General features: G+C 36.2%; 1 protein-coding gene across 8 annotated transcripts in view; it reads right to left on the bottom strand.

Moving 5' to 3' along the window:
• The window catches only part of DIP2C (disco interacting protein 2 homolog C), a 578,672-nt gene that overhangs the window by 15,007 nt on the left and 550,647 nt on the right, over positions 1–13,018 (bottom strand). For all 8 annotated transcript variants that reach the window (XM_074267256.1, XM_074267253.1, XM_074267254.1 and 5 more), the window contains one exon: positions 2,719–2,776. In XM_074267256.1, the coding sequence (XP_074123357.1) occupies positions 2,719–2,776 (58 nt within the window). The remainder of the gene's footprint in view (positions 1–2,718; positions 2,777–13,018) is intronic.

Below are 13,018 nucleotides of genomic sequence, written 5' to 3'. Positions count from 1 at the left end.
AGTCTTTTTGCTGACCTCCAACATTGCATCTCCAACTGGTTGTCCAGTAGCCATCTTAAACTTAACACATCTGAAATAGAACTCATTATATTTCCCCCTAAATATTCTCCTCCTTCCCTCTTACTGACAACACCATCCTCCAACTTAGAACCCAGAAGTCATTTCCCCAACTTTTCACTTACTCTCACCTCTTATAATCAATCTGCTGTCAAGGTCTGTCAATTTCACCTTTGTCACACCTGGATTATTCCAATAGGCTATTGCTGGGTCTGTCTGCCTCCAATCCATCCTCCATTTAGCAACTAAATTGATTTTCCTAAAGTGAATGTGACCCCATACCTCTAGGATCAAGTACAAAATGCTTTGTTTGACATTCAGAGTCCTTTATAAACTAACCCCCTCTTATGTTTCCAGTTTCTTATACGTCATTTCCTGAAATATATTCTTGGTTATAGTGACATTGGCCTCCTGGCTGTTTTAAAAACAACTTACTTCCTCTCTTAGCAATGGGCTTTTTCTCTGATTGTCCTCCATGTGTGAAATGTTCTTTCCTCTACTCTGACGACTGACCTCCTTGGCTTTCTTTAAGTCCCAACAAAAATCCTGTCTTTATTGGATACTTTTCCCAACCTCTCTTAATTCTACTGCCTTCTCTCAGTCAGTTATTTCTTATTTATCCTATATAGAGAGTGTTTATTTATTTGCATGTTGCTTTCCCCTTTAGATTGTGGACTCCTCAAAAGCAGGGACTGTCTTTTGCCTCTTTTGTACTCTTAATATTAACACAGTGTCTGGCAAATAATAGGTGCTTAATGAATATTGATTGATTGATTAGGGGGAGTGTTTATGAAGTAGGGACAATATTCCCATTAGAGTTAGCATTTGTATTTACTAGACTCTAATATATTCTAAAGCTGATCACCTCCAATCAGAAATATTCTTTAAATCATTCATTTGATGTTATATGACCTTTTCTGTATATTTCTCATGCTTCAACTGATGTCATAATTATTTGTGTACCTATTTCAGAACAAAGGGTCCATGGATTTGTTTTTACTAAAAAATTCATAATTATTTCAATATATTTTTGTAATTACTATATCATTTATTTTATGCATTTAAAAACACTATTTGGAGAAGAGATTCATAGGCTTCCCCATATGACAAATAGTACATGATACCAAAAAAAGGTTAAGAACCTCCACTTTTGAAGCAGTGGGTTGAACTTGAAGTCAGGAAAATCTGAGTTCAAGAGTAGTCTCAGGCATTTCTTAGTTGTATGATTCTGGGTAACTCACTTAACCTCTTTCGCTTCAGATACCTTAATTATAAAATGATAATCATGATAATGTCTGTCTCACAGGGTTATTATGAAGATTAAATGAGAGAAGATATGTAAAACATCTCACATATCTAATGTAATGTTAGTTGTTATTTCTCCTCCTAGAAAATTTCTTGAGGAGACAATTCTTTTTCTTCCTTTTATGCTTCTTCAACATATACCCCAGTGTCATGCACACAATATTAATAGTAATAGTAATAATAGCATTAAGCCATCAAATATTTTATCTATACACACATATAACATACATATGTATACACACACACACACACACACACACACACCCCTATGTATATGTCATCTCTTTTAGAACTGGTAACAACCCTATAGATAAAAGTATATTATTCCCATTTTACAGATGAGAAATATATCAGAGGTTAAATGGCTTGCCCATTGTCATAAGTAGGATTTTACAATATCAATATCATAAATTTAAAGTGAGAGAATTTAGAGATTATCTGATTCAACTCCATTTTGCAGATGACGAAACAGAACATCAGAGAAATTAATTGACTCATTCAGAATAAGCTGCCCCACCAAATCCTTTTACTCCAAGTTTGACACTCTTTCTGCCACCTCAAGGATTTAACATTTATTGAATACTCAGTGCAAGAATGGCTAGCTCTTTGCCTTCGTATGGGTTACTTCACTGGATCTTAACAAGCATATTTTGAGGTAGAGCTGTTATTATCCCCATTTTTTCAAGTGAGGAAAGTCAAAGGATTTGCCTAAAGCTACATAGCATAGAAGTAAGATTTAAAGGCAGCTCTTCTCAAATCTAGGTCTGCTGTTCTATGCACCAACTAGCTGCATTCTAGCTTTCTTCTTGCCTTTTCATCAAATGATCTACTTCATTGATCAGGGAATTTTTTTCTAATACAGAGCTGCTTCCTAACCTACTTTGTGGGAAAGCATACTTAAAGGAAGACATGCTGGTGCATAACACTGTTGATTAGAAAATCAAATAATGTGACATTTGAGAGAAAGAAAGCAATGGTTCAGTATGCAATATGCCATAGTTCTGATAATTCATAATAAAAGAACAGAGACAGGCAAGAAGACCATTTGATACAGAACACAGAATTTCTGGAATAGTTCCCATTGATAGAGGCCTGAGATAAGGGGGCCGGAACAAATCACTCTGCCCTTAATTAGATGGTCAGGGTTAGTGGACAAGTAGTATTATGTACTGTTGCAGTCAGTATGGCAAGAGGAACGAAACTCAAAGGGCTGCAATAATGGTGACTCTCCTAATCATCAATTACCATTGTTATTATTAAAAAGAATTTAATTGCCATAGTCTCAACTTATAAAGTTATTCAGTTTTCAGTGCTATACCCCCTAACTTGCTAGGTGCTGGGTCTTTTAATACTTACTTTTCCTGATTCCATGAGTGGCAAACTGTGGGGAGATCCTCTTTCTACTAGACGAACTCTGTAAACACAGAAACAACAGATATATATTAATATTTTCCCCTTTACTTTTGCAAAATCCCCATCCTACTTTCTTCCAGGTTATGTTCCCAGTAGGTTTTCTCAGGGCAAACAAACAATAAATGAGATTAAAAAGAAAAAGAATGTTCTCTTGTAGTGTACTTTGACTACGTGTAGGCTGAGAAGAAATAGAGTTTTACTGTAACTGAAAATATCAAAATAATAATGATATGCTATATAATAGATAACATAATAATATAATGGCAATTTATTATTATTATTATTCTTAATAATAATAATAAATTAGGAAATGCCAAATTGGCTGTAGGATTTCTGGGTCTTGTTCTGTGGTGTGGAGTTCAGGTATATCTTTCTGTCTGCATGTGCCTAATACAATTAGTAAGAAAGTATTCAGAATAAGAAAGATTCAATTCATTAACAATGTTCAATCATGACCACTAAGAAAATGGAAAGCATTGGTATCAGTTGAGGAACAATGAATGTAGGGTGAAGGCAAAAAGAGAATGGGAAATGGCAGTCTGGCCAAATGACTATAAAATAATAATGAATTGGTTGGGTTATAATTATGAATTGAATATAATAATAGTGAATTGGTATTGTATGGAAAGCTCATCAGGCTGGAAGTATTGGTGATGATGAAGAAGAAAATGAAAAAAGAAAGAAAAGGAAGAAAAGAGAGCAAGAAAGGAAGGAAAAAAGGAAAGAAAGGAAGGAGGGAAGGAAGAGAGAAGGGGGTGGGAGGAAGGAAGGAAAGGGAGGGAGGAAGGAGAGAGGGAGAGGGAGAAAGAAAAGAAGGAAGAGGATCCATAATTAACATCATGAAGAAGAAAAAGATAATCCATCATTATGGCTAATATTTATATAATAAGCCTTTGTTGTTCTGGGCAGTGGGGTGCTGATAAATATTTAACATCTGTCTGTCTGAAAACAAAAATTATACAAAAGACAAACTTAAGCATTATTGACTTTTTCTCTTTGCTTTTCTTACAAACAAAACAATAAATCAAGTTCTAATATGTAGCACTTGCAGATTTTCTAAGTATGAAAAGGATAACATGTACAAGCTGATTCTAGCTGATTCCAGCCCACCCCTGACTACAGATAAAACAAACACTGCCTAAGGTACTAAAGTAGCAAGAGATAAGCTACTTCATAGGTTGAAATTTTCTTTAAAATAGAATCTTCTAATTCAGACAGTGAGTGGATACTCCAGGCATTAAAGAGTCAAGCATCATTATCATTGTTAACATTGTCATCACTGTCAATTTTGTTAACTTTTCTCTCTCAAAACTGTTGCTGCTGGCAACATTATAATGTTCATTTGGGAAGTATCAAAGAAAAAGGAGAGAAAAGTAGCTTAGTAAACAGGGAACCAGGGTTTGAATTTTGTTTAGACTTAATAGTTTAATAGCTGTGTCACTCTGGGTAAATAATTTAACATTTCTGTGCTTTAGTTTTTTCATCTATAAAATACAATGATCAAAATAGTATTGACTTCACTGTTATGAGGATCAAATGAATAACATATATCAGTCAATTAACAAATATTTATTAATTACTATTTATGTGTCAGGTATAATGCTAAATACTGGAGATACAAAAAAGAGGCAAAAGACAATTCCCAGTCATTGAGGAAATCACAGCCTAATGGGAGAAGAATACATGCAAAGAATCATATACAGAAAGACTGTAGAAGATAAAAAGGAATTAATCAAAAAAGGGAAGTATACCCTTTGACCCAGCATTGCTGCTATTGGGCTTATATCCCAAAGAAATACTAAAGAGTGGAAAGGGACCTGTATGTGCCAAAATGTTTGTGGCAGCTCTTTTTGTTGTAGCTAGAAACTGGAAGTTGAATGGATGTCCATCAATTGGAGAATGTTGGGTAAATTGTGGTATATGAAGGTTATGGAATATTATTGCTCTGTAAGAAATGACCAGCAGGAGGAATACAGAGAGGCTTGGAGAGACTTAAATCAACTGTTGCTGAGTGAAATGAGCAGAACCAGAAGATCACTGTACACTTCAACAACAATACTGTATGAGGATGTATTCTGATGGAAGTGGAAATCTTCAACATAAAGAAGATCCAACTCACTGCCAGTTGATCAATGATGGACAGAAATAACTATACCCATAGAAGGAACACTGGGAAGCGAATGTAAATTGTTAGCACTACTGTCTATCTACCCAGGTTACTTATACCTTCGGAAGCTAATGATTAATGTGCAACAAGAAAATGGTATTTACACACATATATTGTATCTAGGTTATATTGTAACACATGTAAAATGTATGGGATTACCTGCCATCGGAGGGAGGGAGTGGAGGGAGGGAGGGGATAATTTGGAAAAATAAATTAAAAAAAAATAAATAAATTTAAAAAAAAGGGAAGTATGAGAATTAAGAACAATTGGGAAAGGCTTCCTATAGAAGGTGGGATTTGAAGAAAGGCAAGGAAACTAAAAGGAGGGAGCGCATTTCAGAGATGGGAGACAGCCAGTGAAAATGCCTGGAATAGAACAAAGAGGTCAATGCCATTAGATCAAGGAGAAAGCATTTTGCAAACCTTAAAATGCCATGTAAATGCTAGCTTGTTGTTAAACAGTAAAGAGGGGAAATCTCTAGTGGTTCAGAATTTTTAAAAGGGGGAATGGTGGAATGCATTCTCCTTCTTGCCAATGTGGTGAAGTGATGTACTTCATAATACAGGGCTTGCCTTCATATATCCCTCTGCTGCCCCATCAGAAATCTTTTTTACCACAGGCAAACTACTTAACCTTTCTAAGTCTCAGTTTCCTCACTTGTAAAATGAATAAGTTGCATAGGCTGATAACCAACATCCCTTTTTGCTCTTAGCCTGGGATTACCCTGGAATTGTTACTTTTCTGAGCATCAGTTTCTTTATCTGTAAAATGAATAGATTGTGCTAAATGATCTCTTAAATCTTCCCATATCTGAAGCTAAGAAGCTAAGACTCTTCAATATAGGTGAAATAGATGATTGTTTTAAATATAATAATAGTTCATATTTATTTTTCTAACAATCATGATTTGTAAAATGTTCTTTTTACAAACAACTTAGTGAAATACATAATGGTATGTGTAGTATTATCTCTATTTTGCAGATAAGGAAATAGACAAATAAAAATAACTTTCTATATCACCATGTAGCTAATAAGTGCTAGAGTCAGCACTTGAACTCAAGTCTCTGATTCTTTTAACTCCTCAAATCAAGCTCAATGAGTCAACCAATTTTCCTTCAAAAGAATTCCAGAACTCCTTCCTTTGAGAGTCTTCACAATTTGGCTCCAGGCTGGCTACATATTATGTCCCTCCCATATTCTACAGTCCAAGTCAAATAACATACTTAACTACTTTTCACACATGACATTCCATCTGCCTCCTCCACTTCTTTGAACAGGCCATCTGACCGTGGCCTGGGATTTATCATTTATGTTTTTTTGGAATTTTGAGTCACTTATGACACTTAGCCCACATGCTACCTCCTTTGGAAGGTCTTTCCTGATTGCTCTAATCCTAAGTATCCCTTTCTAAACACTCTATTTTGTACATATTCTGCATTTACTTATATGTGAACATTTTGTATCCTTCTAGTAGAATGTAAGTTTCATGAGGGCAGAAAATCTCACTTCTGTCTTTTTATTACTAGACCTGTATTCTGTATCTGTATTACACTATAAGTACTTAACAAATGCTTGAACACGATAAATTACCTTCCATTTATGCTTTTTAAAAAATGAAAATGCTCTGAGAAATGTCACTATTACATATTTGAATTTTATAAGATTTATGTCTCCCAATCACAGAAATATGTACGGGAACCAAAGCCCTAGTTCTTGGGGATGTGTGAAGAAAATAAAACAGAGCTCACTGATCTCATTCAAACTTTTTCATTATAGCTCCTTTGATGATCTGCATTGATTATCATGGACATCATGAGAGGAGGAAGGCATCAAAAAGAACTTTCTTACTCTAAGTCAAATTAAATTTATGGAATGGCAGCTCAGGAAAAACTAAAGGGTTATTTAACCTAAACCAGATCACATACACACATAACCGCAAAAAGCAGAAGAATGAGAATTCATAGAGAATATGCTTCTTTCTCTGATTATGGGGGAATTTCCCTTGTCCAACCTCAGAGCACTGGCCAATGGTAGGAGTGAGCAGTTTGGGTGTAGATACTCAGGGCAGTGGAGAGAACAACCTATTGAAATAGCCCACTAGCCTCTCTCAGTGTTTCTTAACTTAGTAATAGATTTCAAGGAGTCTGTGAACTTGTATGAAAAAAAATTACATCTTTATTTCAACTTTGTAATCCATTTTATTTTATGCTTTTAAAAATATTACTGTAAGACTGGGTCTATAAGCTTCACCAAGAGTGAAGCTTATCAAAAGAGTTTGTGTCTCAAAAAGGTGAAGATCCTCAATTCAATGCACCCCTCAATCAGCTGGATAACATGAGTTTAACTGTAGAGAAAGTAGAAGTTATAATGATGGAGAGAAGTTCCAGTTGAGATACAGCCCTTTTAATTTTTTTTAATTTTTAGCAAAAATATTTGTCTTTTAAATTAATTTTTATTTTTACTTAAATAAGAATTTTATTTTTAATAAAAATGCGTGTTGCCTTAACGTTACTTCGCTTTCCTTTGTAATGCGTGGGAATCCATGGGGAATGTACTTGTTTCTCTATGTATGGGGGAATTTCCTTTGAAACTTATTTTGGTGTTTTCATAATATCTTTTGGTTAAAACTAATGGCTCTACAAGTTGGTTTGGTAAAAGATTTATTCTAGGAGCTCATGAGTTGTTGTTTTCAGTATTTGATAAATCAAAACATATCTTTGACCCACAGTGATTACTAGGGATGTGGCACATGTGAAAGTGTGACCTTGAAGTTTTATACTTTTATATCTCTACCTATCTTTTAGGACATAAGCAATCACCTAGTACAAATTCTTTATTATATAGTTGAGGAAACTGAGACCCAGAGGATTTGCCCATCATCTTAGAGATAGTAAATGGTAGGCTTAAGATTTGAGCCTAGATTTGCTGCCTCCAAATATGAGGATCATATACCGTATTGTACTTCTAGCTGCTTCTCAGAATTGTTTTAGGGAAAGCACTTTGTAAATCTTCATGTAACATATACACAAGTTATTATTGATCCTTTTGGGTCTTGTGTCCTTTGGACTAGTTATACATCTAATGTTAATTGGGAAATACTAAAATCTAATTGGGGATGGGGAGGGCTATATGTCACTTACTGTAATAATGCCAATAATGTTGTATTTATCCTCTCCCCTATAAAAATAACTATAGCTGGCTACTAGTAATATAGTGAATATAGTGCTTAAGATTTGGAAAACATTGTGCATATATTATCTCATTTTGAGTCTAACAGATGTTACCAATGATATGGGATTGATGGAGGAAGAATTGGAAGTCTGTTTTTTTTTTTTATTAAGTTAATCTCAGAGATATTGCTTAATCCAGATTCACTGTAACAAGGACTATAATTCTATTTCATGTGTGTAATCAGAAGATCAAGATTTAAGTTGGAAAGGATCTGGGAATTTATCTAGTCCCTAGCTTCTTAAACTATGATTTGTGTCTCCATATGGGATCTCATAACAGAATGTGGGGGTCACGAATGTGGGGGTTATGATTTATTATCAGTAAACATTTGATTTATATGATTATTTTATATACCAATATACCTGGGGCCAGGTAAAAATTTCTCAGGTAAAAAGGGGTAGCAAGTGGAAAAAGAATTCCTGAACTAGTCCAATCCCTTAGGGAGAGAAGGTGAGGGATTTGTCCATTTCCTTTATGTAACATATAGCAGAGCTGAGATCTGGATGAAGTCCTTTGAGCCTCAATTCAGTGCCCTTCCTGCTTTAGCAATGGATTTTTCTTGGGCTCCCACTGTCTGTGCTGATTCTGCATTGCCGCAGAGGGTTGTAAAAGCCTGCTGCTATTTGGGTGGTGGGCTGCTTTCCAACAACTGGATTGTAAGTTATGTCCCAGACAGCCAGGCTGTGGAGTGAACTCTGAGGACAAAAATTAGAGCCCAGTAGCCCAAAGGGATGAGAGGTCAGCTAAGTTTCTATTCCTGCTCACCTTTTGGTCTATCATTTACTCAGTGTTCACTATTATTTTGGAAAGTGAAAGATCCCTGCCAAGCATGTCATCAGATATGTCAGGCAACTCAGGGTGCTTTATCAGGATGATTGGTTATGGGGCAAATTCATGCCAGCTCACAGAATGAAAATGGCTGTGAGAATAAAAGAAGGAGCCCCCCCCCCAAATCCTGCTCATACAGTTTCCTAATACAATGTTTGACACATCCTCCTGAGTTTCCTCACTTGCTTACTGCTGGCATTCATTACATCTTGTATTGTGCCAACTTATGAAAGGCCAAAAACTGTGGCAAAAGCAGGAACATGTCTATTCACATTAGATCTCAAAATGCCAGTTTAAACCATTAGGAAAATGACACACTGGGGCTGGGCATATAGTACAAAACTCATTTGATACTTCCTTTGTGTCAGTTTTTTATAATAGTGACTTCCATTCTGATCTCAGATTCAAACTGCAGGATTGTTTAATAGGCACTAATCTATTTGTACAACTGCTATCTGAATTTTTGAATCTAGCTACAAAGACATGGTATGATTTCATATTCATAACATCACAGAATTTATACATGAAAGAGATGTTAGACATCAAATCCTCGTACTTGACAGATAAGAAATAAAGAAGGGCCAGGTGCCCATCAACCAGGGAATGGCATATGAATGTGGTAGAACATCATTGTGCTAAAAGAAATAATGAAAGGGATGGTTTCAATGAAACTTGGGAAGATGTTCATGAACCGATGCAAAGTAAAGTGTGCAGGATCAGGAAAACAACTTATACAATAACACAACAACCCTGAAAAAAATCCAAAAACCCTTATGAACTCTGATTTTAATTAATTCAGTGACCAGTCATGATTTCAGAGGATAGGTAGAGAAATATGTTATGTAACTCCTGAAAGAAAGGTGACAAAGTTGCTGAATAAGACAGTTTCTCAAGAGAACTAAAGAAGGAATTTATTTTCCTTGACTAGGAATATTTGTTCCTAGAGATTGTTTCTTTTTCTTTTTCTTTTTAATAAGGGTGGGAAGTAGGGGAAGAAACCTGATTTTGTTCATTAAAAAACAAAACCCAAAATTTAAAGAAAGAATGGAGGGGTTCCAAAGAGAATAGGGAGAAAACAGAAGAAGGAAAAAGAAAAACTAGAGAAAGCTGGGAATACGTGTATAAGGAAGAAGTATCAGGGAGAAAGATGGGAGAAAGTCAGGGAGGCTGGGAAAAGATAGTCTACCCTAGGGTACAACCATGAAAAAAGAGGAAGCAATTACAGCCCCCAATGGAAGGAAAGGAGGAAGATAGAAAGCCAAGTCTCTGTGGAAGATGGGAAGAGGAGGAGGGAAGGAAAGGTGATATCAAAGGATTTTGAGAATGGGAGAAGAGGGAGCTCAAATGCAATGCAACTGTCTCCACCAAGTAACATACATGATCTTTTGTTGAAAGACAGGGCTTGTAAAGAAAGTTGTGAGAACTTTGTGGAAAAAAGAAAAGGTTAGAAATAGCTTGTGTGGGAAGTTAGGGAAGAATAAAAAGACTGTGTCTTGATGCAGAGAAAGCCCAGTTGGGGTTAACGTGAATTTGTGTATTGACTGAAGATATTTTCTATGCCTGGTGATTTCTCCCTATACTCTTACCTTTTCATTTTTAACATTAAAAACCCAACTCTAATGCTCCTTTTTCCAAGTGAAATCTTCCTTGATTTCTGTAGGCAGCAATGATCTTTTCCCTTCAAGAGTACACATTGAACTTTTCTTTAAGGTTTTTTTTTTTTTTTTGATGTTCTAGTTAGTTTTGTATGCCTTACATCTGCCTTCTAGGTCATAAGCTTGAAAACCACAAGTTTGGAGTCTTCCCCAAATTCAGTATTCTGTAAACCATAGGTGCTTACTAACTGTATATTGAACTGAATTCAATCACATGACCTGGATGCCAGTCTGGCTTTGTTTTTAATCAGATTTGTGGCTTAAGTCAAGTAACTTCATGCCACCATTTCATCATCTATAAGATGAAGGAACTGAATAAGATTCTCTTCTCCCCTCCACTAACCCCACCCCTACCCAAAGTCCCTTTCAGCCCCAAAATTCTATGACTTTATAATGCTTCACATTTTTGCCATTGCCTGTCTAGGCTAGAAACATATTACTCTGAAGCTGCAGAAGGGCTGGGGTGAGGAAATAAAAGACAGCTTGTCTTTAAAGAATAATTACCCTAAAGCCAAATTTATAAAACAGAATAAGAGATCAAAGAATCAAACATCTTAAGTTGGTTGAAAGGTACCTTAGAAAGCATGTAAATCAAATCCCCTCATTTTATCATGAAGAAAACTGAGAACTTGAAAAATTAAGTGACTTTTCCAAGATCACATAATTTAATAAGTGGCAGGGTGAAGATGTCAACCCATGATCTCTAACTTTACATCCAGGGCTCTTGTCACTGCAATTTAAAAAATCTATCTCTTAAGGCAAAAAGTGTGGGGGTGGGGTGGGAAGGAGGGGTCAAGCCCTCAGGGTCTGTCTTGACTTTGTGTGTGTTTTTGAGGAGGTTCATATGCTATAATTACCTATCTGGAAGTTCTGGAAATGGGAATTTCATTCCATTGCTCTGAATGTCCACAGCTTCTGGCTGTGCTGAATCTGTAAATTAAGTTTTCAAAGGAACTTTTCTACATCTAAGAAAGATTTCAAGTGCACTATGTGTGACTGCAAATCTGTTCACCTTATTTTTCATTATTTTTCTACATTAGGACTATTGCTCCACCCAGTGGGGGCCTAAACCAAAGTCTTTACTCCTGATCCCAGCCTCATTCCTTCTTCTTGGCAAATGATGTGACCTTGGAGGCAGACAGCCCTTTTCATTCTAGTTTCCAATGTTTCCCTGAAAGTCAGGATTTTACCAGAAGGAAGGAAGAATGAACAGCAAGTCTAGTAGCAGGAGAGGTATTGAAAAAACTTTGGGGGTCAAGTGGCAGGGAAGAAAATAAGACTTTTTAAAAAAAAATTATCCACAGTTACAGATGTGTTCTTTGCCTCCAAGCCTCTCACATATTCACTCATTTATTTACTTCTTTGTTTCAAGGACCTGAGATTACATCATTGTGAGTACTCCCTGCCCCGATGCAGATTGCTATCCCTCTCTAATCTAGTAATTGGTTTTAAGAGCATCCCAAGCTGAAAATTTCATCTCTTTGGGGCCAACTTTGGCTTAGCAGAAGATCTTTACTCAAGCTCTGCTGGAGTCCTTGTTTCCTTTGAGAGCCCCAGGTCATTTCCATATGACAATGAGGCCTTGAGTATTTAGTGACTTACTTACACATCAGTATAATTTAGTAGAGACAGCCTTGCCCAGTGGATAAAGACAGCTGGCGTCACAGTGAGGGCTTGCTTCTGACCCACACATGTAACCTTAGAAAAATTACTCAATCTCTCTGTCCTAGACAACCATCTGAAAGTACAAGTTGTATTACCATTGCTGAACTGCATTAATAAAGGGAATTTCCTCCTTACTGAGAGTTCCCTATATTAATGAAAGCATGAGTCAAGACCATTCCCTTCTCCCCCCCTGCCTCAATCTCCCGTAGGACCCATACAACTTTCCCCCCTTCCTTTCTGTTCTTTTTATCAAGGTTAAGGGACTTGTCCAGGTCACACAGCTAGTGCCTACGGCCAGATTTGAAATCAGATCCTCCTGACTCTAGGGTCAATATTCTGTCCACCTCACCACCTAGATGCTCCATGTACAACTTTTAAAATTGCTTTGTCCAATTCTTTAAAGAGAATTTGGAACTATTTATGTGGGTTATCAGTTCATAAGCATTTATCAAGAACCTATGTACATTTACATTGTAAAAATTGTGCCAAGTGAAAACAATCCCTGATCTCAAGAAGTTTACATTTCATTGAGGGATTCAGTATGTGTTTAGTTATATACAAAATAGATATCAAATAAATAGAAGAGAGGGGTGGGCACTAGTAGCTGGTGGGGATCAGGACTAATTGATCTACTAGGTCAAAATGTAAATGGAATAAATAAACCCTCAGTTGCTAGAAAAACCAGAGCTCATAGCTG

The sequence above is a fragment of the Sminthopsis crassicaudata genome, chromosome 5 (genome assembly GCF_048593235.1).
Source record: "Sminthopsis crassicaudata isolate SCR6 chromosome 5, ASM4859323v1, whole genome shotgun sequence".
Lineage (NCBI taxonomy): Eukaryota > Metazoa > Chordata > Mammalia > Dasyuromorphia > Dasyuridae > Sminthopsis > Sminthopsis crassicaudata.
This window is presented reverse-complemented; position numbering and strand designations above follow the sequence as displayed.